The sequence below is a fragment of the Stigmatopora argus genome, chromosome 1 (genome assembly GCF_051989625.1).
Source record: "Stigmatopora argus isolate UIUO_Sarg chromosome 1, RoL_Sarg_1.0, whole genome shotgun sequence".
NCBI classification, from domain to species: domain Eukaryota; kingdom Metazoa; phylum Chordata; class Actinopteri; order Syngnathiformes; family Syngnathidae; genus Stigmatopora; species Stigmatopora argus.
The window spans coordinates 23,548,815-23,573,585 of NC_135387.1; the positions used below are offsets into that span (position 1 = coordinate 23,548,815).

At 40.1% G+C, this 24,771-nt stretch overlaps 1 protein-coding gene across 4 annotated transcripts in view; it reads right to left on the minus strand.

Annotated features, from left to right (window-relative positions):
• sema3b (sema domain, immunoglobulin domain (Ig), short basic domain, secreted, (semaphorin) 3B) overlaps window positions 1-24,771 on the minus strand; it is a 108,290-nt gene that overhangs the window by 6,728 nt on the left and 76,791 nt on the right. The window contains exons 2-12 of one of the 4 annotated variants that reach the window (XM_077609973.1): window positions 21,717-21,865; window positions 15,484-15,898; window positions 12,107-12,264; window positions 11,320-11,382; window positions 8,200-8,319; window positions 7,526-7,619; window positions 7,294-7,413; window positions 7,062-7,204; window positions 6,720-6,834; window positions 5,490-5,559; window positions 5,255-5,399 (exon numbers count right to left, since the gene is read on the minus strand). In XM_077609973.1, coding sequence (XP_077466099.1) covers window positions 5,255-5,399; window positions 5,490-5,559; window positions 6,720-6,834; window positions 7,062-7,204; window positions 7,294-7,413; window positions 7,526-7,619; window positions 8,200-8,319; window positions 11,320-11,382; window positions 12,107-12,264; window positions 15,484-15,643 — 1,188 coding nt within the window. In that variant the 5' untranslated portion in view covers window positions 15,644-15,898; window positions 21,717-21,865. Of the gene's footprint in view, window positions 1-5,254; window positions 5,400-5,489; window positions 5,560-6,719; window positions 6,835-7,061; window positions 7,205-7,293; window positions 7,414-7,525; window positions 7,620-8,199; window positions 8,320-11,319; window positions 11,383-12,106; window positions 12,265-15,483; window positions 15,899-16,607; window positions 17,228-21,716; window positions 22,245-24,771 lie in introns of those variants that run through there. The other 3 variants (XM_077609966.1, XM_077609988.1, XM_077609979.1) reach the window with 3 other exon arrangements.

Here is a 24,771-nt window from a genome sequence, read left to right on the forward strand (position 1 = left end):
AAGTCACTGTGGTCCAGTGGCAAAGACAATGGGTCAGAACTTCAGGTGGACTCGAGTTCAATTCCACTCTTTGCAATTCTCAAATTGTTTATTGAGGTAATGGAAAGGATAGATATAACTTCCAATCACATCATTTCAGAAGTCACTGTGGTCCAGTGGCAAAGACAATGGGTCAGAACTTCAGGTGGACTCAAGTTCAAATCAGGAATGAGTTCAATTCTGAAATTGTTTATTGAGGTAATGAAAAGGATAGATATAACTTCCAATCACATCATTTCAGAAGTCACTGTGGTCCAGTGGCAAAGACAATGGGTCAGAACTTCAGGTGGACTCGAGTTCAATTCCACTCTTTGCAATTCTCAAATTGTTTATTGTGGTAATGAAAAGGATAGATATAACTTCCAATCACATCATTTCAGAAGTCACTGTGGTCCAGTGGCAAAGACAATAGGTCAGAACTTCAGGTGGACTCAAGTTCAAATCAGGAATGAGTTCAATTCCACTCTTTGCAATTCTCAAATTGTTTATTGAGGTAATGAAAAGGATATATATAACTTCCAATCACATCATTTCAGAAGTCACTGTGGTCCAGTGGCAAAGACAATGGGTCAGACCTTCAGGTGGACTCGAGTTCAATTCCACTCTTTGCAATTCTCAAATTGTTTATTGAGGTAATGAAAAGGATAGATATAACTTCCAATCACATCATTTCAGAAGCCACTGTGGTCTAGTGGCAAAGACAATGGGTCAGAACTTCAGGTGGACTCAAGTTCAATTCCACTCTTTGCAATTCTCAAATTGTTTATTGAGGTAATGAAAAGGATAGATATAACTTCCAATCACATCATTTCAGAAGTCACTGTGGTCCAGTGGCAAAGACAATGGGTCAGAACTTCAGGTGGACTCGAGTTCAATTCCACTCTTTGCAATTCTCAAATTGTTTATTGAGGTAATGAAAAGGATAGATATAACTTCCAATCACATCATTTCAGAAGACACTGTGGTCCAGTGGCAAAGACAATGGGTCAGAACTTCAGGTGGACTCAAGTTCAAATCAGGAATGAGTTCAATTCCACTCTTTGCAATTCTCAAATTGTTTATTGAGGTAATGAAAAGGATATATATAACTTCCAATCACATCATTTCAGAAGTCACTGTGGTCCAGTGGCAAAGACAATGGGTCAGACCTTCAGGTGGACTCGAGTTCAATTCCACTCTTTGCAATTCTCAATTTGTTTATTGAGGTAATGAAAAGGATAGATATAACTTCCAATCACATCATTTCAGAAGCCACTGTGGTCTAGTGGCAAAGACAATGGGTCAGAACTTCAGGTGGACTCAAGTTCAATTCCACTCTTTGCAATTCTCAAATTGTTTATTGAGGTAATGAAAAGGATAGATATAACTTCCAATCACATCATTTCAGAAGTCACTGTGGTCCAGTGGCAAAGACAATGGGTCAGAACTTCAGGTGGACTCGAGTTCAATTCCACTCTTTGCAATTCTCAAATTGTTTATTGAGGTAATGAAAAGGATAGATATAACTTCCAATCACATCATTTCAGAAGACACTGTGGTCCAGTGGCAAAGACAATGGGTCAGAACTTCAGGTGGACTCAAGTTCAAATCAGGAATGAGTTCAATTCCACTCTTTGCAATTCTCAAATTGTTTATTGAGGTAATGAAAAGGATAGATATAACTTCCAATCACATCATTTCAGAAGTCACTGTGGTCCAGTGGCAAAGACAGTGGGTCAGAACTTCAGGTGGACTCGAGTTCAATTCCACTCTTTGCAATTCTCAAATTGTTTATTTAGGTAATGAAAAGGATAAATATAACTTCCAATCACATCATTTCAGAAGTCACTGTGGTCTAGTGGCAAAGACAATGGGTCAGAACTTCAGGTGGACTCGAGTTCAATTCCACTCTTTGCAATTCTCAAATTGTTTATTGAGGTAATGAAAAGGATAGATATAACTTCCAATCACATCAGTTCAGAAGTCACTGTGGTCCAGTGGCAAAGACAATGGGTCAGAACTTCAGGTGGACTCAAGTTCAAATCAGGAATGAGTTCAATTCCACTCTTTGCAATTCTCAAATTGTTTATTGAGGTAATGAAAAGGATAGATACAACTTCCAATCACATCATTTCAGAAGTCACTGTGGTCCAGTGGCAAAGACAATGGGTCAGAACTTCAAGTGGACTTGGGTTCAATTCCACTCTTTGCAATTCTCAAATTGTTTATTGAGGTAATGAAAAGGATAGATATAACTTCCAATCACATCATTTCAGATGTCACTGTGGTCCAGTGGCAAAGATAATGGGTCAGAACTTCAGGTGGACTCAAGTTCAAATCAGGAATGAGTTCAATTCCACTCTTTGCAATTCTCAAATTGTTTATTGAGGTAATGAAAAGGATAGATATAACTTCCAATCACATCATTTCAGAAGTCACTGTGGTCCAGTGGGAAAGACAATGGTTCAGAACTTCAGGTGGACTCAAGTTCAAATCAGGAATGAGTTCAATTCCACTCTTTGCAATTCTCAAATTGTTTATTTAGGTAATGAAAAGGATAACTATAACTTCCAATCATGTATAGGCGGGCCGCCTCGTGGTGTAGTGGGTAAGTCACCTGCCTGCGACGTGGGTGTCGAGGGTTCACGTCCTGGTGTCGCCAGTCAACGACTGTATGGTGTCGGCAGTCGGCCGAAGGCCGACTGTCGAACACCACCAGGAACCCCCCCTCCCAACTGTCTTCCGGTCAGCCGAAGGCTGACCGGAAATATTGTTTTGCTGAAAAAAATGACTAAGTCTTTATTTGAATGAAAAAAGGATTACCCATTTACTGAACTACTAGTGTAGTGATTAGTCAAACGAGAGCGGGATTTGAACCCCATCTCCCACATGGCAGTCAAATCCACTAACTTGAGGTCTGTCTGACCCATTGTCTTTGCCACTGGACCACAGTGACTTCTGAAATGAGATGATTGGAAGTTATATTTATCATTCTCATCACCTCAATAAACAATTTGAGATTTGCAAAGAGTGGACTTGAACTCACTCCAGATTTGAACTTGTGTCCAACTTCAATTTCAACCCATTGTTCTTGCCACTGGACCACAGTGTCTTCTGAAATGATGTGATTGGAAGTTATATCTATCCTTTTCATTACCTCAATAAACAATTTGAGAATTGCAAAGAGTGGAATCAAACTCACTTCTGATTTGAACTGGAGTCCACCTAAAGTTCTGACCCATTGTCTTTGCCACTGCACCACAGTAAAGTTGGAAGTTGTATTTATCCTTTTTATTACCTCAATAAACAACTTGAGAATTGCAACGAGTGGAATTGAACTCACTCCTGATTCCCGCTTCATGTTCTGACCCAATGATTTTGCCAGTGGACCACAGCAACAACTAGTAGGTGAAGAATCAGAAGTCAGATTTATTCTCCGACTCTCTTAGCCTTACTTGCTATGTCATTTTTTAAAGAAAAAAAGCCTTACTATACTATGTCATTTTTTAAGAAAAGAAGCCTTACTATACAATATCGTTTTTTAAGAAAAAAAGGCTTCCTCTACTATGTCGTTTTTTACAGGAAAAAAGCCATACTATACTATGTCGTTTTTTAGGGGGGAAAGCCATACTATACTATGTCGTTTTTTAGGGAAAAAGCCTTCCTCTACTATGTCGTTTTTCAAGAAAAAAAGCCATGCTATACTATGTCGTTTTTTAGGAAAAAAAGCCTTACTATACTATGTCGTTTTTTAAAGGAAAAAAGCCATACTATACTATGTCGTTTTTTAAAGGAAAAAAGCCATACTATACTATGTCGTTTTTTAGGGGGGAAAGCCATACTATACTATGTCGTTTTTTAGGGAAAAAGCCTTCCTCTACTATGTCGTTTTTCAAGAAAAAAAGCCATGCTATACTATGTCGTTTTTTAGGGGGGAAAAGCCATACTATACTATGTCGTTTTTTAAGAAAAAAAGCCTTACTATACTATGTCGTTTTTTAAGAAAAAAAGCCATACTTTACTATGTCGCTTTTTAAAGGAAAAAAGCCATACTATACTATGTCGTTTTTTAGGGGGAAAAGCCATACTATACTATGTCGTTTTTTAGGGAAAAAGCCTTCCTCTACTATGTCGTTTTTCAAGAAAAAAAGCCATGCTATACTATGTCGTTTTTTTAGGGGAAAAAAGCCATACTATACTATGTCGTTTTTTTTAGGAAAAAAAGCCTTACTATACTAATTGGTTCTGAGCGATTGTTCATAAGTTGAATTTGTTTGTAAGTTGATTCAGTGCTATATTTTGTATTATAATTTATGTTTAAGGCCGATATAAGTATATTGAAGGTTTATATACGTGCATTTGTATGTTTAAGGCTTGTATAAGTAACACGCATTGGTTTGTACTGAAAAAAAAAACATTTAATAAAATGGAGAGAATATGTACAGTACTGTAGAGAGAGAGAGAGAGAGATTTATGTATAAGAAACTGGCCAAAAGAAGCGACCTAATGACAATTGCACAGTTTTCTTCTTTTTTTCATCATAAATGATGCGGTAGCACTGTATGGCATCATTCAATTGATTTGCAAACTTTGTGCAACGTTCAATATTTGGGTCCTGCTGCTCGATCTTTCTGTTTATAAATGGTACTGACGGTCGAACGATTCAATGCCCGTGAAACGCTCACCACTCTCACGCGCATCAAGCTTCGTTATTATTGCCACTCGTTTCAAATGAAATGGCTTGCCTCTTCCTTGCAACTCCCTCAATAGAAGCCTTTAGCTTTTTACCAACCATATTCAATATTGGATGCATGAGATATTTGATGATACAAATGAAAAAGGTTCTTTGCACACTGGAGTTACATTCACGCACTTTCGCATTGCAACGAAGAAGAAGGTAGATGCTGGGTGAGCTGAGCTCTCACAGCGCCAGGCGTCGGTATTAGCGGCGGAAAGAAGTACTACTCCGAAAAAGGCGCGAAATACAAAATTGGACTTGCGAACATTTTTGGACTTAAACGCAATTTGCAGACATGTTCGTATGTACCGTTGTTCGTAAGTTGATTGTTCGTAAGTAGGGGAGCGTCTGTACATACAATATGTGGTTTTCTAATTAACCAATATCGATCAGGCGCACTTTTGAGCAAATTGAAGTGTTTTAGTTTGCGCCTTATAGTGCAGAAAATACAGTCTATTTAATATATGATCAAGTCTGTTCTGAGTGTTTTGGACATACCATTCCTGGGCGAGGATAAGGCACTTTTCCCTGGAAGGGGACCCACTGGTAGTTGGGCCCCTCTTTGTGAGCAAACGGGCCCAGGAAGGCCCTCCGGATGTCATTCATGGAGTAAAGACACACAGCTGAGCCCTTAAATACACTGCTGCTGGGGGATAGGGAGAGGTGGGTCAAATGCATCCGCCCTCACACATTCAAAGGCACACCCAAATATTGTCCATCAACAAAGTCTGACCTGGAAGTGGAGAAGACGGTGTAGACCAGAGGATTCTTTCTGTCCCTTGTTTGTAGCAGGAATACGTCGCCTAAGGATGGACACACTTACTTCAAAGGGGTTGACAGGTCAAGGGTTAAAAGAAAGATACACACCCTGTGGCCATGTCTTGCTACCTTTCTTTAGTTAGAGACATCCAACAAGCTAACTACTATTTCACATCCACATGCAGTCAGGTCAGATATCCTTTTAAGACCCTAGTTTACAGCAGTTTTGTGGGTTTCAAAAGAAAGGACCATACACTATACGTTTACAGGCTTTTGAGCCACCACAAGATTTAATATGGATGTATTACAGTAATCCCTCGAATATAGCGGCTTCACTACATCGCATTTTTTTTCTGGGGGAATTTTTTGGGGTTAATTACATTTTTTGTAAGTTCATAAAAAAATGAAAATCTACACTGAAACTCGCAAGCTTGGTACTAGGGCTCAGCGCAAAAGTTTAAAAATATATATATATATATATATATATTTTATTTTATTTTTATTTTATTTTTAAATTGGGGTGACCCTACTTCGTGGTTTTTCGTTTATCGTGGCCATGTCTGGTCTACATTAACCGTGATAATCGAGGGATTACTGTACAAATAAATAGGACACCCATTGTTTAGGGATATCATATGAATGCATGCTTTGGGGATGTGGGGGTACCCGGAGAAACCCCACGCAAGCCCGGAAAGAACAGGCAAATTCCACACAGTAAGGCCGAAACCACCTCTAAGCACCTCTCCACTGGGCCACCGGGTAAAACCAACATAGCCAAGATAATGAGGGATTTCATATTCATTTCTCAAACTTGTCAGCACAAGGACAATGGAAGAAACCATTTTCTTTGAGGTGCTAAAAAGATATGGCTATAGGTAAAAATAATCTGTCACTTACATCTGCTTTTTTTGGAGATGCTTAAAAAAGGACGACCACAAGATATCACAGTCACGTATCACATTCTAGCCTAGAGAAATGACCTGAGTGATGACCCTGCAGCTGCACAAATAAGATGATAGTACTAGTAAAGAGAACCTCACAAGCCCCCCTTAACCCTTTCATGCACAAATGATGTTTTTTCTTTCAATCATTAAACTCCTTAGTTGCCGTCAATGCTGCTAGACGCCCAATCCATTTTGACTGAAGGGTGGAAAATAACATTCATTTGTTCAAATGAGCAAATATTTATCAGAGTTACACTCACGTAGCTCATCAAAGTAGGTATCGCTGCCATCGGCTCCTGGTACCGAACAAATCAGGCGAGTTTTGAGGAATGTCGTCCACTTATTCACCAAACTTCTTTGACCACCCATGTCATTCTAATGAAAACATATTCAAAAGTCAGTTAGCAACTCATCAAATTAACCTCATTATAAGAATACCCTAACTTTATGTTTCATTTTCAAATAAAGAAAATACCAAAGTCTAACATCCCTTAATTATACAATTTTTTTGGGCATCTTTTAGCTTTCAGACCACGGGGAAAAAAACGTACATTATTTTCTATAGGAACATTCGGTTTTGAACACAGAAGATTTTTTTTTACCCGGCAGAGCTGTCCAATGCGGGAGTACGTCGACTTTCCCAACCCTTGAGCCTCCACCGCCGTCTCGCGAAAGAAGAAAAATACTTTATCGTCATCAGGGTTTTCACTTTCGGGGACCCAAAAGGAGCCAACAAATTTGGGCTCTGGCAGACATGAAACAAAACAATATCAGTCAATGTTATACGTGTTTTTTTTTCATAGAAAACAAGGTGAACTTGGAGTAAAAACAAACCATTGAGCCAACGGGAGTCATGCTGCTCTGTGCGGATGGAAGGGCGTTTCCCCAGACTTCTAAAAATGGTGAAGTCCCGCCCCATTAAATCTGTGGCCACACCTGCATACAGCTCATCACCTTGGAAACAGAATGTAATTTTTTTTTCGGACCAAAAATAATATGACCTCTACAGGATTTTTGAATGGAATATAAAAAATAAAAGCCTTTTAAATGAAATGATGATGATTACCAATGAGGACAGATGCAGCATCATGGCGAGGATCATACGGACTCTTCCCTTTGCCGTCTTCCATGTTAGAAGGGTTGATCTTAAACACATGGTCCTAGCGGGGAAGACAAAAATCATCATCAATCATTTCATACAATCGTTAACCAATATTGTTCCATATATAAAGCGGTACTCGGACGTTTGGTCGCCCGACGTTTGGTTGCCCGGACGTTTGGTCGCCCGGACGTTTGGTCGCCAGACGTTTGGTCGCCGGGACGTTTGGTCGCCCGGACGTTTGGTCGCCCGGACGTTTGGTCGCCGGACGTTTGGTCGCCGGACGTTTGACAACATGACAGAGAGTTTACTGTTGAAACCAGCTCTCAAAATAATATTCATGAGAGAGAGAGAGTTTAATATCTAAATATCTACTGTTGAAACCAGCTCTCAAAATTATATTCACCCGGGCGACCAAACGTCCGGGCGACCAAACGTCCGGGCGACCAAACGTCCGGCGACCAAACGTCCGGGCGACCAAACGTCCGGCGACCAAACGTCCGGCGACCAAACGTCCGGTCACGATATAAAGCGGATTAGATTATGAGGCACACTGCTGGCATGACAGAAACTGTCTTTTAGTTGCACCTTATAGTTTGTAAAATACGCTAATAGTGTGTAGGGTTCTTTGATAAACTCACCTCCATCCTATGCCCCACCTCCACAAACGCACAAGTGGGATGGAAGGCTCCAGTTCCGCAGGCGTATAGGTGAGTACGGTTGAAGTGGTGGATGATCTTCACATAGTTTACACAGTCGGACTGAAAAACAGAAAATGAATGACAATGAACAACATTATTAACGTTTAAACTTAATCTTTCAAAATCTTTTCAGAATGTATCCTTTCACAACATGGCTAATCAACAAGATTCCCTACATGTTTAGCGGAGAACTCCATGAGAAGATTTACCAGAAGGATTCTGTTATACGGCATGGTACCGTACGTAGGCTCTATTTATTTCGTAAATCTATGTGGCCATTAAACCAAAAACAGATATCAGACGTCAGAGTAACGTAAAATGATTCCACCAACAAAACAATCTGGTTTTTGGTCTCGAGTATTAAACATTCCTTTGACAAAGCCACAAGCTTCTACACCCTTGCTCACATTCCTATAACCGAAAAACTCTTTCAAATGCTCAATAACTCACTCCATGCAGCATATTTTTGTGTGTATAATGTTTATGAGTCTTTATGCTCGGCCCCTCACACTCATCGGCACGTCGGGCTGATGTTACAGTGAGCGTTCCAGAGAGTCCATATCTGAACAGTCATGTGCTCATTCATGGGCACAGGGTGCTGAAGGGTTCATATCTGTCGACCTTTGACCTGCTACTGAGTCGTTAGTTGAGATCATGTTCCAAATTCATTTTGTGACCTCAACGTGGCTTTTAGTCACTTGGATTCTTCCATTTCTAAAGCTACATTGTCCTGTTGTGGTATGTCTTTGCTTTTGACTTTTCTTCCAAGCAATTATTACCACAGTTTTCTCATTTTAGCGATGATCCGCTCCTACTTATACTATTTGTCATTGATGTTCCTGAACAAATAAAACATTCAGAAAAGAAAAAGCTTGATGGTGCTGAAGTATTTGGTCTTCACTAAGTCTTATAGGTCTTAACTTAAATATGATGACATTTAAAAATGAATAAATAAAGTCAAATTAAAGGCTGACTTTGGGCCATATCCAGTGTATTTCTGTGCTGTGTTAATGTGAATATGAAAATTCAAGACATTTTGAAACAACGGTATTGGTATGCAATATTCTATCAGAAATCCTTTTCGAAGTCAATCCAAATTGTCAATTGTGCACATTTGAGTGAAATTGACGCCGAATTTCAGGCAGAAATGTACAAGCTAAATCAGGGGTGGGTAAACTAGTCTAAAAAGGGCCGCAGTAGGTTCTGGTTTTCATTCCAACCCGTAAAGAGGACACCTTTTCACCAATCTGGTGTCCTACAAGTGCAATCAGTGGATTGCAGTCAGGTGCTTCTTGTTTTCTGTAGAAATCTCATTGGTCAAAGTGTCTGTGCTGGATCAGTTGGAACAAAAACCTGCACCCACAGCGGTCCTCGAGGACCCCTGAGCTAAACACTGAAATATAGCTAAATTAAACACTAGCTCACACATAATGCTAACAAAACATACAGTTTAATTGAGCACAAAATTCAGTTCATTCATTTTGCTCTACGTTAAAGGATATGCGTCAGGGCAATCGGAGCCGATATACTTCTAAAACTGTAACTACACAAAAGCTTGAAAAATATCTCCAATGTTTTTCTTCCTCCCCTGTTTTGATTGTGTGTGAGGGGTTTGGTGGTGTGAGAATGGATTTCCCAGTGATCCAGCAAACACAGTTGATGCCTGAGAATGTCCGGCTGAATATACAGTGGCAGTCGCCCAGTGGGCAAACTTTGGATACACAATGCCGCTTAGTGAAAACGCTCAGGAATGCCTTTGATCGCTTCTGCTGACCAGTACAATATAGTATCTCTGGAGACATTTATCTGATTTCTTTCTTTCGCAATAGACAAACTTATCACTTCCAAAATATTGTTAATCATACACCAGGAATTACATACCATAAAATCTGAAGAAACTCATCCTAGATGGAATTGTCTCCAAAGAAGGATGAGCATTGATTTCAAGATTAATAATTTAAAAAAGTAAATCCCTTTTGAATAGAAAACACATTCAATTTTACTATTTGGGGGCAAAATCAATCTCCTATGGCGCAAATGCTGGCAGTTGCATAATTGATAATTTTAGAGCGTAAGAGCAGTGCCCCTTTGACGGCTTAAATTCACCCGAAATCCCACGATTCCAAACTCAAAAGAATTTACTGTTCTCAGAAGGTGTTCTTAGAGTGAAGGCACCTTCAGAGAGAACTAACAATGTGAGACATTGAGGGTGGACGAATTGACTGGGCTGGGCAGACCCCAAACGGGTGTCATGAGGTGGGGGGGTCAACCTCTTCCAAAAGAGAGAGCACACAGTCCACTAATTGGGGTCAACAAGGTGAAGTCAGTTAAGTTCGTTCTTAACATGTGGCTACCAAAGCAAAAGCCTGAAAAAAAATCAATACCTCATTTCTAATACTGACTTTAAAAATATAACAGCCACGAAAAACAGAAAGCAGGTCTTATTAATCATTGAATATTACAAACATACCCATGCACACTTACACACAGACTCTGGTCAAGGTCAAAGTGGAAGTCTGTAGTCAATGAATGGAGCTCATTGTATCAGCTATGGCAGTATAATCATGCCGATAGAAGCTTTGTGCAGCTTGCACATGGGCAAACACATATGTATGAAGAAGACATACTGACAAATGTTTCCGTATATAAATACAGTATATAATCTAGGCAGGGAGCGCTCATTATGTTGATCGTGATCGACCATTCGATCGCTAAGGTACTATTAGTAGATCGACTGAGAGTAAGATTCGATCCAGTCTGTTAGTTTTTTTTCAGGCCTGAACAATGTCTCGTTTCGCAATACTCTCACTTTTTTTGTGAACATGCATATCTGACTCATTTAAAAATCGTTAAAGTCTAATCAGGATCTAAGTGTGGTGCCGACGGCCTCGGCTAATATAAACAACCTGACACAGCTGCTTGTTAAGCCTTTCCTTTAATGTTGAACAGAGTCATTTTTAGGTTTTTAGACTTTCATGACCTTTAAAAATGACAACAACAAAAATGTTGAAATGGCAAGTGTTAAAATATACAGTAGTAAAGCAATGTAGAGAGACTTACTGTGATATCTTTGCCAGCCCAGTTACATTCCTCTCTCCACTCAACAGGAGCAGGCCAATGAATCTGTAACCCAACAGTGAAGATGGTCATTTTTAATTTAGTGTTATCTTTGAAATGAATATCAAATAATAATGATGATAATTAGACAGTCAATAAATGGTAATATGAAACACCCACATGGATAATCATTGCTGATTCCACAACATCATTAAAAAAAAAAAATTCTGTAGCCTTTTCATCCAAAATACATACCTCTCAACCTCTGCCGATAACTGCCCTTATAAATGATTATGATTCCCCTTACAAACCCCCAAAAAAACTTACAAACACCGTACGACTCGTACGGTGTTTGTAAGGTTTTTTGGGGGTTTGTAAGGGGAATCATAATCATTTATAAGGGCAGTTATCGGCAGAGGTTGACAGGTATGAAAATGATGCCCTTTCAGTTAAAATGAAGTTGACGTCTATTGCCGTCAATGATATGCAATGAGTTAAATACTATGAAAAAAACAGTATATTTTTATTTGTATTCATTTTAATTCGATTAATTTTGCTTTTAATAACACTGTAATTTTAAATTTATTTTTAATAGCATTCTATTGATTTCTAACTGTATTCATAATTATCTAAAAACATAGAGAAATTCATCGTTTAAAAAATCACATAATAATAATAATAATTGCTAATACTAGTATGAAGTTTTTTTAAATGTCAAAAAAGTTACTTGCACAATATATGGGTAGAGGCTTAAATGAAGTAACGTAACAAATGAAGTGGCACGACCAACCTTGTGCTCCTGTTTGCCAATGTTTTCCAGTGAGAGTGACAAGAGGAAGTTCTTGGCCCCGACAAAGAGTCGGCCCCTCTCTTCATCAAGCAGCAGAGCGCTGAAACAGCAGGAACGCTCCATCTCAAACCGCCTCACGCCATTAAACTGCTGCAAATCTGACAACAGAAATGTTCGAGTAATTACAACTCGCAAGGAAAAAACAATGTTTAATAGTTTCCTTCCTATTTCGGTCCCGAGTGAACTGAGAACGCACCTAAACTAGCTTTTATAAAAGGCTAAGACATTTGAGAGTCAAGTCCAAGCAAGGCGGAACCCAGAAAATGTATTCAGAAATGGCACGATTTGTTAGATTTTCAACAAAAAATACGCCCGGCGGGCGAGTGGTTAGCGGGCCATCCTCACAGTTCTGGGTTCAATCCCAGGTGGCTCCTCACTGTATGGCGTTTGCATGTTCTGCCCGAGCTTGTGTGGGTTTTCTTCGGGCACTCCGGTTTCATCCCACATCCCAAAAACATGTATGCTAAGCTAATTAGTCGCTAGCTACGATTGTGAACCTGAATGGTTGTTTGTCTCCTCGTGCCCTGCGATTGACTGGTAACCAATTCAGGGTGTCCCCTGCCTCTGGCCCGAAGTCAGTTGGGATAGGCTCCAGCACCCCATGACACATGTGAGGAAAAAGCTACCGAAAATGAATGAATGAATGAATTTTTGGATTAAAGACAACCTTTCGTACAAGCGTATCTGCCAGCGCAATGTTCTGCTTGACGTTAAAGAAGATACCTCGGTTAGAAAATTGGACTGAGCCAACTGTTGTTAAGTAGCTTTTTGGTCCCTGATATAAATAAGTTTCCTCTTTGGAGTTTGCAGGGAGTGATTGATACTGCGAGGAAGAAAGCAGGAATGCAGCTGGCTTGAGAGCACTCTGAAGTCGCAGGTGGGTCGCCTAACCAGATTTACGGTGGGTCCCTGGGAGGGGAAGTTGGCAAAAGTGTGATAGTCAGTTAGTGGGACAGAGATGAAGTAACGGACAATATCCTTCGCCTGTCATGAAGGGATGTTGTACATTAGGACAAACTTCCATGCTTTTTCCTTTTTCCAATAAAAACAATGGACATTTCAAGTTTTTATTTATTATTATGATATCACGTGTTGAAGACTGTTAAAGCTCTAGATGGCTATTACTTGCTGGCAATGGGTGGCAACAAGGGGAAAATGCCACTATTTTAAGAGTATATATATACATATACTTTTATATTTTCTCTAGTGAAACTTTGCAGAACAAATCAATTATTCAAGTCAAGCAAAAAATTACTTCATTTCCTAAAAATTGGGCAGCGGGCTTCAGTTTGGACACCCCTGCTCTACTATACTGATTTTGCCACAATGCTGATACAGTGGAAAATTCACTTCTTTGTTTTGTAGTGTCAAAAAAATATAATCAATGAACATTGCTGTCAAAAACACAAACCCAACAACAGAAAGTCCACAAGCTATACTTTTTTTAAACGTATAAAATGCAAGCTCTAATCAAACGACCTCATGTTGAGGCTAACTGCAAAACAAATCCCGAGATACGGGTAAATAATGTAGGGCTTCAAATCATGTGTTAGGATAGATAAGATTACCATAGGAATTGACATTTATTTTAGCTGCGACCCGAGGCTAGACTCTTGATCATCCTAGAACACTCGTGGTTTCAGCGGTAGCCTTACATGTTGTTTTGTGACTTTTCATCCAACAACAACTTGTTGAAGGTATGGTTTGGTGAGTTTAGCAAGTAAAAGATTATTCATTCATTCATTCATTTTCCAAACCACTTATCCTTATAAGGGACACGGGGGGTGCTGGTGCCTATCCAAAACCAACTACTCAACAGGGATACCCTGAATTGGAGGCCAGCTAATGCAGGCAAAAGACTAAACGGCGGGCGGCCCAGTGGCGCAAGTGGTTAGTGCATCGGCCTCACAGCTCTGGGGTCCTGGGTTTAAATCCAGGTCACATCCATCTATGTGGAGTTGGCATGTTCTCCCCGGGCCTGTGTGGGTTTCCTCCGGGTGCTCTGGTTTCCTCCCACATTCAAAAAACATGCATGGTAGGCTGATTGGACACCCTAAATTATCCCTAGGTATGGGGGTGAGTGTGCATGGTTGTCTGTCTCCTTATGCCCTGCTGATTCAGGGTGTCCCCCGCCTTTGGCCCGGAGTCAGCTGGGATAGGCTCCAGCACCCCCTGTGACCCTAATGAGGATAAAGCGGTTCAGAAAATGAGATGAGAGAGACTAAACGATGCTAATCTAACGGCAAGCCATATTTACCTTCTCGTAATGAATAATGCCGTTATTCGGAACTTGTTTGGTAGAAGCCAAAAGTGTCAAAGATTAGTTATAACAAATTTAAAAAGCGACTGCAAATCATTGTCTGTCTCTGTGTGTGCCCTACGACCGGTTGCTGACCAGTTTAGGGTGTAGTTCAACCAAATTCTGCCGGGATACGGGATAGGCTCTAGTAACCCTTGATGTTGAAAATGAATGAATGAACTGCCAAAAACTTCAACACAACCAGTGAATATTCATTCATTGATTTTTCGAAACGCTTATCTTCACAAGGGTCGTGGGGAGTGCTTGAGGCTATCCTTGCCAACTATGGGCTCTCGAAGGGTGACACCCGGAATTGTTGCCAGCCAATCACAGGGCACAAGGAGACCGACAACCATTCACGCTCATACTCATACAAAGGGGCAATTTAGTGTGTTCAACCAGCCTACCATGCATGTCTTTGGAATGTGGGAGGAAAGCGGAGTGCCCGGAGAAAACCCACGCAAGCCCGGGGGGGGACATGTAAACTCCCCAACCCAGGAACGACCTGGGTTTGAATTTTCGACCCCAGAACTACTACTGAAATGCTACAATCTTCCAAAATGGGCCTGAGATGAGAAGGAATTCCACAAATCAGCATAGTGACACAACACTCCACTTTGAAACCTCATTGCATGTTGTAGCTTCAAAACACTCCTTTTATGTCACCAAATAACCAAAATAACATTATATTTTGCTTGTCTGTTTTGAGTTTTTAAGAAAGGGTCTCGGCCTCGTGGTATTAGCCAACCAAATGTTGTTTATCTCCTTGTCATGATTTCATCCCACGCAGGAGTTCGGGAAGATGAGCATCGTGTTCTTCATCGCTATGGGTGTTGAGCGAATACTTGACAGTGAAAGAAAAGATCACATGGTGTCACTTGGTATCACTTGCGCCATAAGATGAAACTTGAGAGCCTTAAAAATTTACGGCTACTCTGTATCTTGCAAAAACAAATTGTGCTCTCAAGACATGACTTTGCAAGACTTATTTACTTCCTCTTAAATCTTCTTGCCTTACCTTTATAGGAGAGCTTCATACGTGGCGAGGAAGAAGAGGAGGAGGAAGACGATCGAGGCACAACGGCGGAAGAGGACGCGTGAGCGGCAGCCAATCCCAAAAGGAACAGAGAGCTGCAGGTGACCATCATGGCCGCCATCATCATCACCATGGTCATCATTTTGGCAAACTGGGTTCCTTTCAAAGTCCACAATGTGGATAAATGAGCTTGGATGTGGATACGCTTCTGCTCCTCACTTCAGATGGAGTCGATGGCTCGGCTCGGTTCTGAGTTTAGCCTTATCGGGCCACGGTAGCTGCGTTCTTTTGGACTTGGTGTCTTTGCGTAGAAGACTTTTCTTGGCAACTCCACAAACGACTTCACCTCTCACCTCCAAGACGGGATAAAAATGGCACGCATGGACCAGATCCAGATCTAAAAATAAAAGAAGAGAGGCAAGATTCAGAGATGGACAGCGACAGATTTTCTATTTTGGCTCCACGCACTCGCACCAACACACGCGTTTGAAGTAGACATGAGTATTTGGACATAGTTCGGACGAAAGACAGCAATCGGGACAGCGAGAAGACGGGAGAAAAAAATTGTCTTTGTTGCGAGCCAGAGGTACGCAATATATATGGATTTAATAATGATTTGGAAAAGCTTAAATACTTCCTTGACTTTGCTGTCTTATATCACATCACATGAGAAATGTTCACATTTTGGAATCCCCCTCATCTGACGTCCAAAGAAGAATTAACAAAATGACAAGCATCAAACTTCATACAAAAAAAAGACCACTAGGAAAAAACTTTTAGCGTAGCCTTTGATAATCATTGATTAATTTCTTATCATAATCTTGCCATGTTTTTCCTGTTTGTTTTTGGCATAATTGGTAGCTAATGGTCCTGTTGTTGTGTTCAATAGATGTGTTGTTGACAAAACAGGGAGTAATACGGAAAATAACTGTTCTTTTGTAGGGGCTGGGCACACATAGTCCTGTACACAATCCTGTCTTTCAAGAGAAAGACTTGCATTCATCACATTACATGTCACTTACTAACAGTGATAGTCACGGTTTACACTGTTGGCTTCTGTTATTAATGATATGCTATTTACTCTGATTACTTCAGCCTCATTTTACCTTGAATTCACCTGTTCCATTGTTCTTTACATTAGTATGGCGATATTTCCAAACTTGAGTAAATCCAGGAATGTTTCTGATAGAAATGCCACTATGGAACATCAATTCACTCCAATTTATTTCCGACTGGCATAACGTCCCTGGTCAAATTGGTCTTAATCCACAAAATAAAGCAATGGAATGGTTACGCACCAGAAGCAAAACAAAGAAAAAAATGAACCCACATCTGTCTTTCTTACAGCTTTATTGTAATTGTGCTTGGGCACGCATGGTTCCAATCATTTCTAAATTATCCTGAACAACGGCCATGGCAAAATGAAAAATGAAGAAACTAATACATATATCTGTAACAGGCCTTTTCTACTTTGCCACATTTTTGAGCCAATTCCAAGCAAAAAGCTTTCGACAAATGAACACACACTCAAAATGTGTTTAGTGTGCGAATCAACAATTCTACATACATACAATATTATCTCATATAGTGGTTAATACCACAGATGCTCTTCATGTAATTTGAGGAACAAATGGGCTTACCGGAATGTCGTTTCAACAACAAAGCCAGCGGCGAGCCCAAGAATTTCCTGCAATACTGTACTGACATCCCTTCATGCAAACTTTTATACATGCATATATTGCATACACAAGGAGACTGCGAGCATGAACTTTTATGAATAATGAAGCTATTGAGTCACACAGAGACAAGTAGGCTTTTATAAGCTAACACAGCTCCCTGGTCTCTCCCACACAACAGGACAGGAACATAAAACTCCCATACCTAGCAGCATGTATATGTATGTATGTATATATATATATATATATATATATATATATATATATATATATATATATATATATATATATATATATATATATATATATATATATATATATATATATATATACATATATATATATATACATACACACGCACACACCCCACACACGTGAATGGACAAAGGTGCACAAGCAGAATGTTGTAACAGCACACATCTTGACTTCCTGTGCAGTGTGCAGTGCACTTAAAGTGAACAAAAGAAGTGTTGTGTCATTTTTTTGACACTGGAATTTTGTCGCTTAGTTTGCATGTCATTTACTAGGATAGTGTTTGCAGAAAAAAGCATTAATTGGTCACTTGCCATTGTAAAGGAAATGATAATACTGAGCAAATTCTGTATATTCATGAGGTGTGACTTCTAAGGTACGTTTTCTGGGTATGCGTGTCCACTGGGGGATTTGTGTGGAGTTGCAAATACACAAAACATAGTGATATATAGTATTTGCACATTCATGGTCCCCGTGAGCCTGACTCTACTGTCGGCTGTTATTAAAAGAGCGACAAGTCTCATTGTGTGTTTGTGTGTACATTGTGAGTCTACTCTGAACTCACACGCACATCTTCTCACTCAGCACTTAGCTGTGCACACTCTCTCGCTGACAATTGCACCAACTCTCTGCAAGCTCCATAATGCATCTTAATAAAAAAGAAAAACCCACTGGGGCTGCTGACACTTTTATTCAGTGCAGCTCCAATAGAGACAGCAGCAGCATGCCAAGAGGGACTGGATTGAAAATGAAAAAAAAGAAAGAAAGTGAGAAGGCCAGATTCTGGAGAGAAGGTGGGGGACAGGGCGTCCTATCACAAAAAACAAAAAAAATCCTAAATAACACTGGGTAGACAAAGCAGGGCCAGCCTTAGGGGTGTGACAGGCTTTACAGAGTGAGGTTAGAGTGTACAACATAATGAATGAATGACTATTAACTTTTCACCTGCAGCCCTCTAACTACTTAGTTTTGAAATGAGAAGAAACGAGTTTTACGGAAAAGCACAAGGATGTTTGCGAGGAACCCGATGATTGACCGATAAAAGGAATCAGGATTTAATCTAAATATACTCATTTTTGTGGTAGAAATGTCCTTCTTCGCACATCCTTTGCCAACTGGAAACAACCATGTAAGCAGCATAGAAGAATATAAATGGTTTTGTGTGTAAAAGATGATTTCAGTTAATGTATTTTGCCTTTTTTATTACTGATAATAACATTCCATTAGACTTGTCATGTGCTGGAATAGACTCCACAACCCCACGACCATTGAGAGGATAAGCTACCGCATTTTCCGCACTATAAGATGCACCGGAGTATAAGACGCTCCTTCAATTGATGACCTATTTTAAAACTGTTCACAGGACGTAGTAGAAGTAGTGGATAGGGGGGTTATGTTGTGCATCTACTAGAACCCAGGTGTCAAAGTGGTGGCCCGGGGTCTAAATCTGGCCCGCCGCATCATCTTGTGCGGCCCGAGAAAGTAAATGATGAGTGCCGACTTTCTGTTTTATGATTCAATTCAAATGAAGATTATAGATGTATAGAGAATATTTCCTGTTTGCCCTTTTTAAATCAATAATTGCAGATTTGTACTATTTGAATGTGAAAAAACGGAAAAGCTGTCAATTCATTAATGGATTAATTTTTGCAGCCTCGTTGGAAGACATAATGGCCCTCCGGATAAAATCGAAAGTACATCGTGACCCATGACAAAAAAAGAGTTTGACAACCCTGTACTAGATGGAGCTGCACTAAAGCAAATGCCATACCATGACGAACCACTAGGGATCCTATACAAGGTGCACTGTCAGATTTTGAGACAATTGACGTCTTTTGCGCGCACTTCATAGTGCGGAAAATACGGTAAATGGAAAATGAATGCACTATTCAGATTTTGATACCAACAAATAATCATTTCTTGTCGGGCTGGTGCTTCTCATATTTGTGTTAGTACTAAGGTGGTTTATAGCAGTAGTATAACATTTAATAAATTATTGTAAAATGGCAATGCTCATTAAAATACAGCAAAATGGAAGGTATCCATTGGTCTTTGCGCTACTCTTTGCAACATTGAAAAGGAAGGCCTGGTTTGTTCAGACAATCTATTGGAGAAAAAACTAATGTGGCAAAACATCTGTATAGCATTATTAAAAGAGATCCTCTTGACAAGGGTACTGGGAGGATACAAAGGACACTTTGTCGTGAAACTGAAAGATAAAGAGATTAAAGTAAAACACGATGGTCCTTTAAGCGTTCGGACACATTAAAGGTTTTGACGTCGATCCTCTTTTATCCCTGCAGGCTACCAGCATGTCATGGGAGGGAAAGACGGAGAGGAAAAGAAGTGAGACAAAAGGTGACTGGGGAAAAAAAAGAGCCAATTGTTTGGCCTTTTGGGAGAACACGAGTTTCCCAGCCTGCTACGCAACAAGTCCTATGGCCTTCTTGTGTTGAATGTCAGAAAAAAAGGGTCAACTTAACTGGATGTCTCCTAACTGCGATGGTATAAAACTATAAGAAAAACTATGAAGGAACAAACAAGTGTCCGTTATTATTATTATTAGCACGACAGGAGAATTGTGACATTCGCAAGTTTCGAGTTTGACTCTCCGCCGTACCTATGTGGGTTTTCTCCAGGTATTCTGACTTCCCACACTCACTAAATGTATACGGTTGGTTAAATAAAGACTAAATTGTCTATATTTGAGAAGGTCAGCATGAACGATTGTTTGTTTATGTTTCAAAAGCAACCCTAAAAAGCCTAATAGTAATACATAAGTGTTCTAGGGGTGTAGAAGCCACCTGTTTAGGGCTTTTTGTGGCCACTAGAGGACATGCAAGAGCACCTTCAGTCTGGTTTACTGTACTGTACAGTCCCACTACTTCATTCATTTGTCTTTAAAAAAAAATTAGGGTAAGTGCTTCCACTGTTGTGATATCAGTTTTGATCAAAAACAAGGCTATTAATCAAGAGAAAAATGCTGGTGAGGGCGATGAGAAAACGATATTACATGATAAAATGCTTTGAGACGCTTTACAAAGCTTGGGCTCTCAATCTGGGCGGGCTTTTATCTTGTTTAAGATTTTGCAATAAATTACAATGATTCGTTTACTTTAGCGATAACGTGTCAAATCTGCTTCTGCATTTGCACCTGCTATGTTATCAGTGTCAGCATTGGTTAAGATGCCAGGCAAATTTGCACTTCAGCGAACAAATCCAAGGGTCTGGATTGTAGACCGGGAAGGTTTCCATAAAGTGTTCTCATCCAGATGGCTCTTTACCAGCAAGTAGCTGGACACGCTAATGTTCTCCTCAGTGGCTCTTTAAGAAGCACCGGGCTTATTGCCTCCGAACGTCTCACTTTCTCCTTTTTCCTCCTCGGCTTGAATCCCGCAAAGACATATCTTCTTGACTTGTAGTTACTTTGTGTATGGCTGCTTAGCTATACTTGTTGTTTGGAGGTCTCCTGACCAAATGCATCAATGCCAAATTGGATTACATAATCTATTATCATTTTCCCAGGAACAGATGTGTCTGCCCTATGACTAAGCAGCATTTGACTTGGTTTGTATCTGGAATGAATACATTTTTTTCTCTAGCTCCAAATAAGTATACATTAAACATTATTTGCACACATACTATTTCAACATAAAGTACACTGGTGTATGTTTACCACTGAAAATATGCCTTTGTAGCATGTTAAAATAAATGTACTACTACTAAAGACCTGATGTAGAAATGCACCACTTCTCTTATACACATCCATACATTTATTCATGAATTGAGATTCAAGGTCTGATTGCCCCTGATATATATTCATTTCAGCAGAGCATTTTGGACAATAGCCTGCTTTCTCTCATTGGGTGAAAAGTTTGGAGTTTTCGGTTCCAGCCTGCCATAACAATGTGCTTGGTGTGGAAAAGCTTTGTGGTTGAGAAAACTTTCAACTCTCAAGGTCCATCATCAGTAAGGTTTGCCTTCATGAATGGACAAAATCAGACCAACAGACACACTTCAACATCTCATCCCGTCTTGAACGGAACAGGGGTTACTCAAAATAGGCAAACTGCCTCATACTTGACCATGCTCAAGTAATTTTAGTGAGGAAAAAAAGATAATAATGAGTCCAGGAGCATCAGTATATCTATCATTATAAATATGAATTGAAGTTACATTGAGATTGGAACCAATACATACAAAATTTCAAGATGAGATCCCTTAAATGCTTCATCAAAACTGAGGAGGACCCTCCATTCTCCCTCCTTAGAGTAAGAATAAACTCACCTGTCCATCTGTTTCCAGGAAACGACCTCCAGAAGGTTTCTGTACTTCCAAGGTTGGATTCAGTGTCCACCAGAGCCTCGCAAATCCATAGTTAAAACCACCTCTGAAAAAACGAGCTCTCCTGTTTTCCACACCATTGCGCACCTTGTCTGTGAAGAGCAAAGTTCTAGCAACTCCTGTGCACGCACCACAAAATAGCTGGATGAACACAGTTCCTTTAAAAACTAAATCCAGTAATTTCCTTCAAAACTAAATCTGGTGAAGAAGCAGTGTAAATCTAGAGATGTAAAAATAAAAAAGGTCTTAAATGAATTTTGTGTCAGATAAGTTTCCCAAAAATGTACGAGTCCTCCCCAATCCTGCAGTGACTTTCACTGATGAACAGCAGCACTCCAACTGCACTTAGAAAAACACACAAAAGTCTTCTTAACATACACATGTGAGAGGGTCACGCGCACACGCAAGCACACAGACACGCGTGGAGCCGAGCGGCGCTGAAGTGCTCAGAGGGAGCGCAGGCAGGAATAATGGACTTAATTCAAGTGGGGAGAGGCAGGGAGGGATGGAGCCATAGAAGGAGGAGGGGAAAGGTGGGATGAAAGAGGAAGGGGAGTGGAAAGGGGCAGGAACCTTTGAGTGTGTTTTTGCGTGTGTGTGGAAGTGTATGTTATAGCTACACGCAACTGTACGTTTACATTGTAACTGCCTGCTGCATTTTCATTCTTTATACTAGCAACTTGGCAAAGTTCAAATGAATCTCTATACGTACTGCAATGTACACTAACAGAGATGTTTTACTCTAACTTATCTGAAATCATGGTTGCTAAATGATTGGATTGGATAACTTTATTCATCCCGTATTCGGGAAATTTCGTTGTCACAGTAGCAAGAGGGTGAGGATGCAGGAATAGGAAATGCATTTTAGACATAAATAGATAGGTAATAAGTAAGTTAATAGATAAATACATGAGTAAATATATAAATAAATAAGCATGTGATATGAGATGCATCTTGTGATAAGTACAGCTGACTCTAGGTGAAAGGCCGACTACACCCTAGACTGGTCGCCAGTCAGCCCTAGAGCACACAGAGAGACAGACAACCATTCGCACTGACAATCATACCGCCACCAGCCGGGAATGGAACCCGTGCCGGCCCCCACTGAAGTCTGGCGAATGAACCACTACACTGTCAGGCGGCTTTCTTTGTAATTTGTCGACTAATTTCATGGCGTGATTCTATCTTCTCATCTCATCTTATTTTCTGTACTGCTTTATCCTACTTAGGGTCACGGGGGTAATGGAGCCTATCCCAGCTGACTCCAGTACAGAGGCGGGGGACACCGATTGATTCTATCTTTAAGGTCTCAATTTCAGGTCACGTTTTTTCCAATCAAGTTTCAGCTGCTTGGTGCTGCTTTGTCATTCCAACCGACTCAGAGCCATCAGAATCTTGGCTGCTTGCGCTTCCCATGTACACACAGCTTCAAACCACAAAAGGAATTATTTGGAGCTAGCTCTGTTAGCTAACCACATCAGTTATGGGACCTAAAGACGAAGAATTTTGTCTCAAACCATATCGGCCATTGCGGTTCCCGTATTTTAGGTGTGCTGTGTGCATGTTTTTCCTAATCAAATTACAAATATGAAATGTAAATTTTGGTGCATATTGATAGATTTTTTTTGTCATAAAAACCTGTCACTTATTTTGTACCGCTTGTGAGTTCCTGAAATCACTGAGTAGAACACAGTTTTCAAAAACTCATAAAAAGCAATGACATCAGGGAGGAGTTTGCAGTGCGTCATCGTACTTCACTGAGTTTCTGCAATACTATTTTTTTTCTCCTGATAGACGCTGATTCCTTTTCTATGACAAAAGCAGAGGGTCTTGTGACAAAAGTCTTTGTGAGAATCACAGCCTGTAAAGATATTAAGACAGCTTTATGACGGACAGGTCAGCGGGGGGTGCAAAGGCAATTAAAAATAAAATGTGCACACTCACTAACACACAGTCACACACACTGCAATGAGCCCCCGCCCCCTACAGTGGGACGAATGACCTCTCTCTGGGCATCATACCCTGCCCCGTGGGAGTTTGTTTTGTAGGTTTGATTCAGGGTTGCCGGGCGAAATTCACCAACTGCTGATGGAATGAAGACTAACATTATGATGTAACAACTGCGAGTGGAAGTGGGCACTACTCAGGCATAACCTCATTGTTTTGACATGTGTATTTTATATTTTTTTAGGTTTTGTCAAATAAAACATTTGCTAAAGCGCCAGAAGAAAAGTAGCAATGTGTGGGTGACATTGCAATCATTGGTAATCAAGTTCTGAACTGTATTTAATGCTCATTTTTAATAACCCCCGGTCTTCCAAATTCATAACAACTGGGTGTATTTATCAAGAAATAAAAACATTGCATTTTTTAAATATTTATTTATTTATTTTTTTACACTAACCTGCGTTTAAAAACTACATTTAGAACGTCTGCACAATCAGAGGTCCACCTTAATGACTTTGACTTCAGGGCAATAACCCATCTAACAGGAACTTTTCTTTAATTGGTCTTGACAAGTTGGTGAAACGGTAATCACTCTTTCCCACCTGTCCCGTATTTGGATTTGTGCATAGCATGATGTCATCCCCCATAAGATACAAATGCCAATTAAACCCAGACACATTACATGGAAATGTTTCTTATCAGGTAAGCTATCAACACCAGCATTTGTCAGTGCCTACTATCACAAAATCTTTCCATGAGCCTGCTTGCCACTACGTCCTGTTTGTGTTGAGAGAGCTTTAAATACTCTGCTGATTAGAGATTCAATGACTTGATTCGTGCTCGAATTTTACTGCACTTTCATGTTAATTTGCCTCAATTTTGTACCATTTTGCCTGACAATATATCATCATGTATACCACATGCCTGGAATCTTTTGGAGAGCAAGGGCCATTTGTACCAATTTGTAAGTATACGGTATTAAACTTTTAAAATGTGTAGAACCTGTGCCCATCCATCTTCAACAATGCTTAGTCATATTCATTAAGTCATT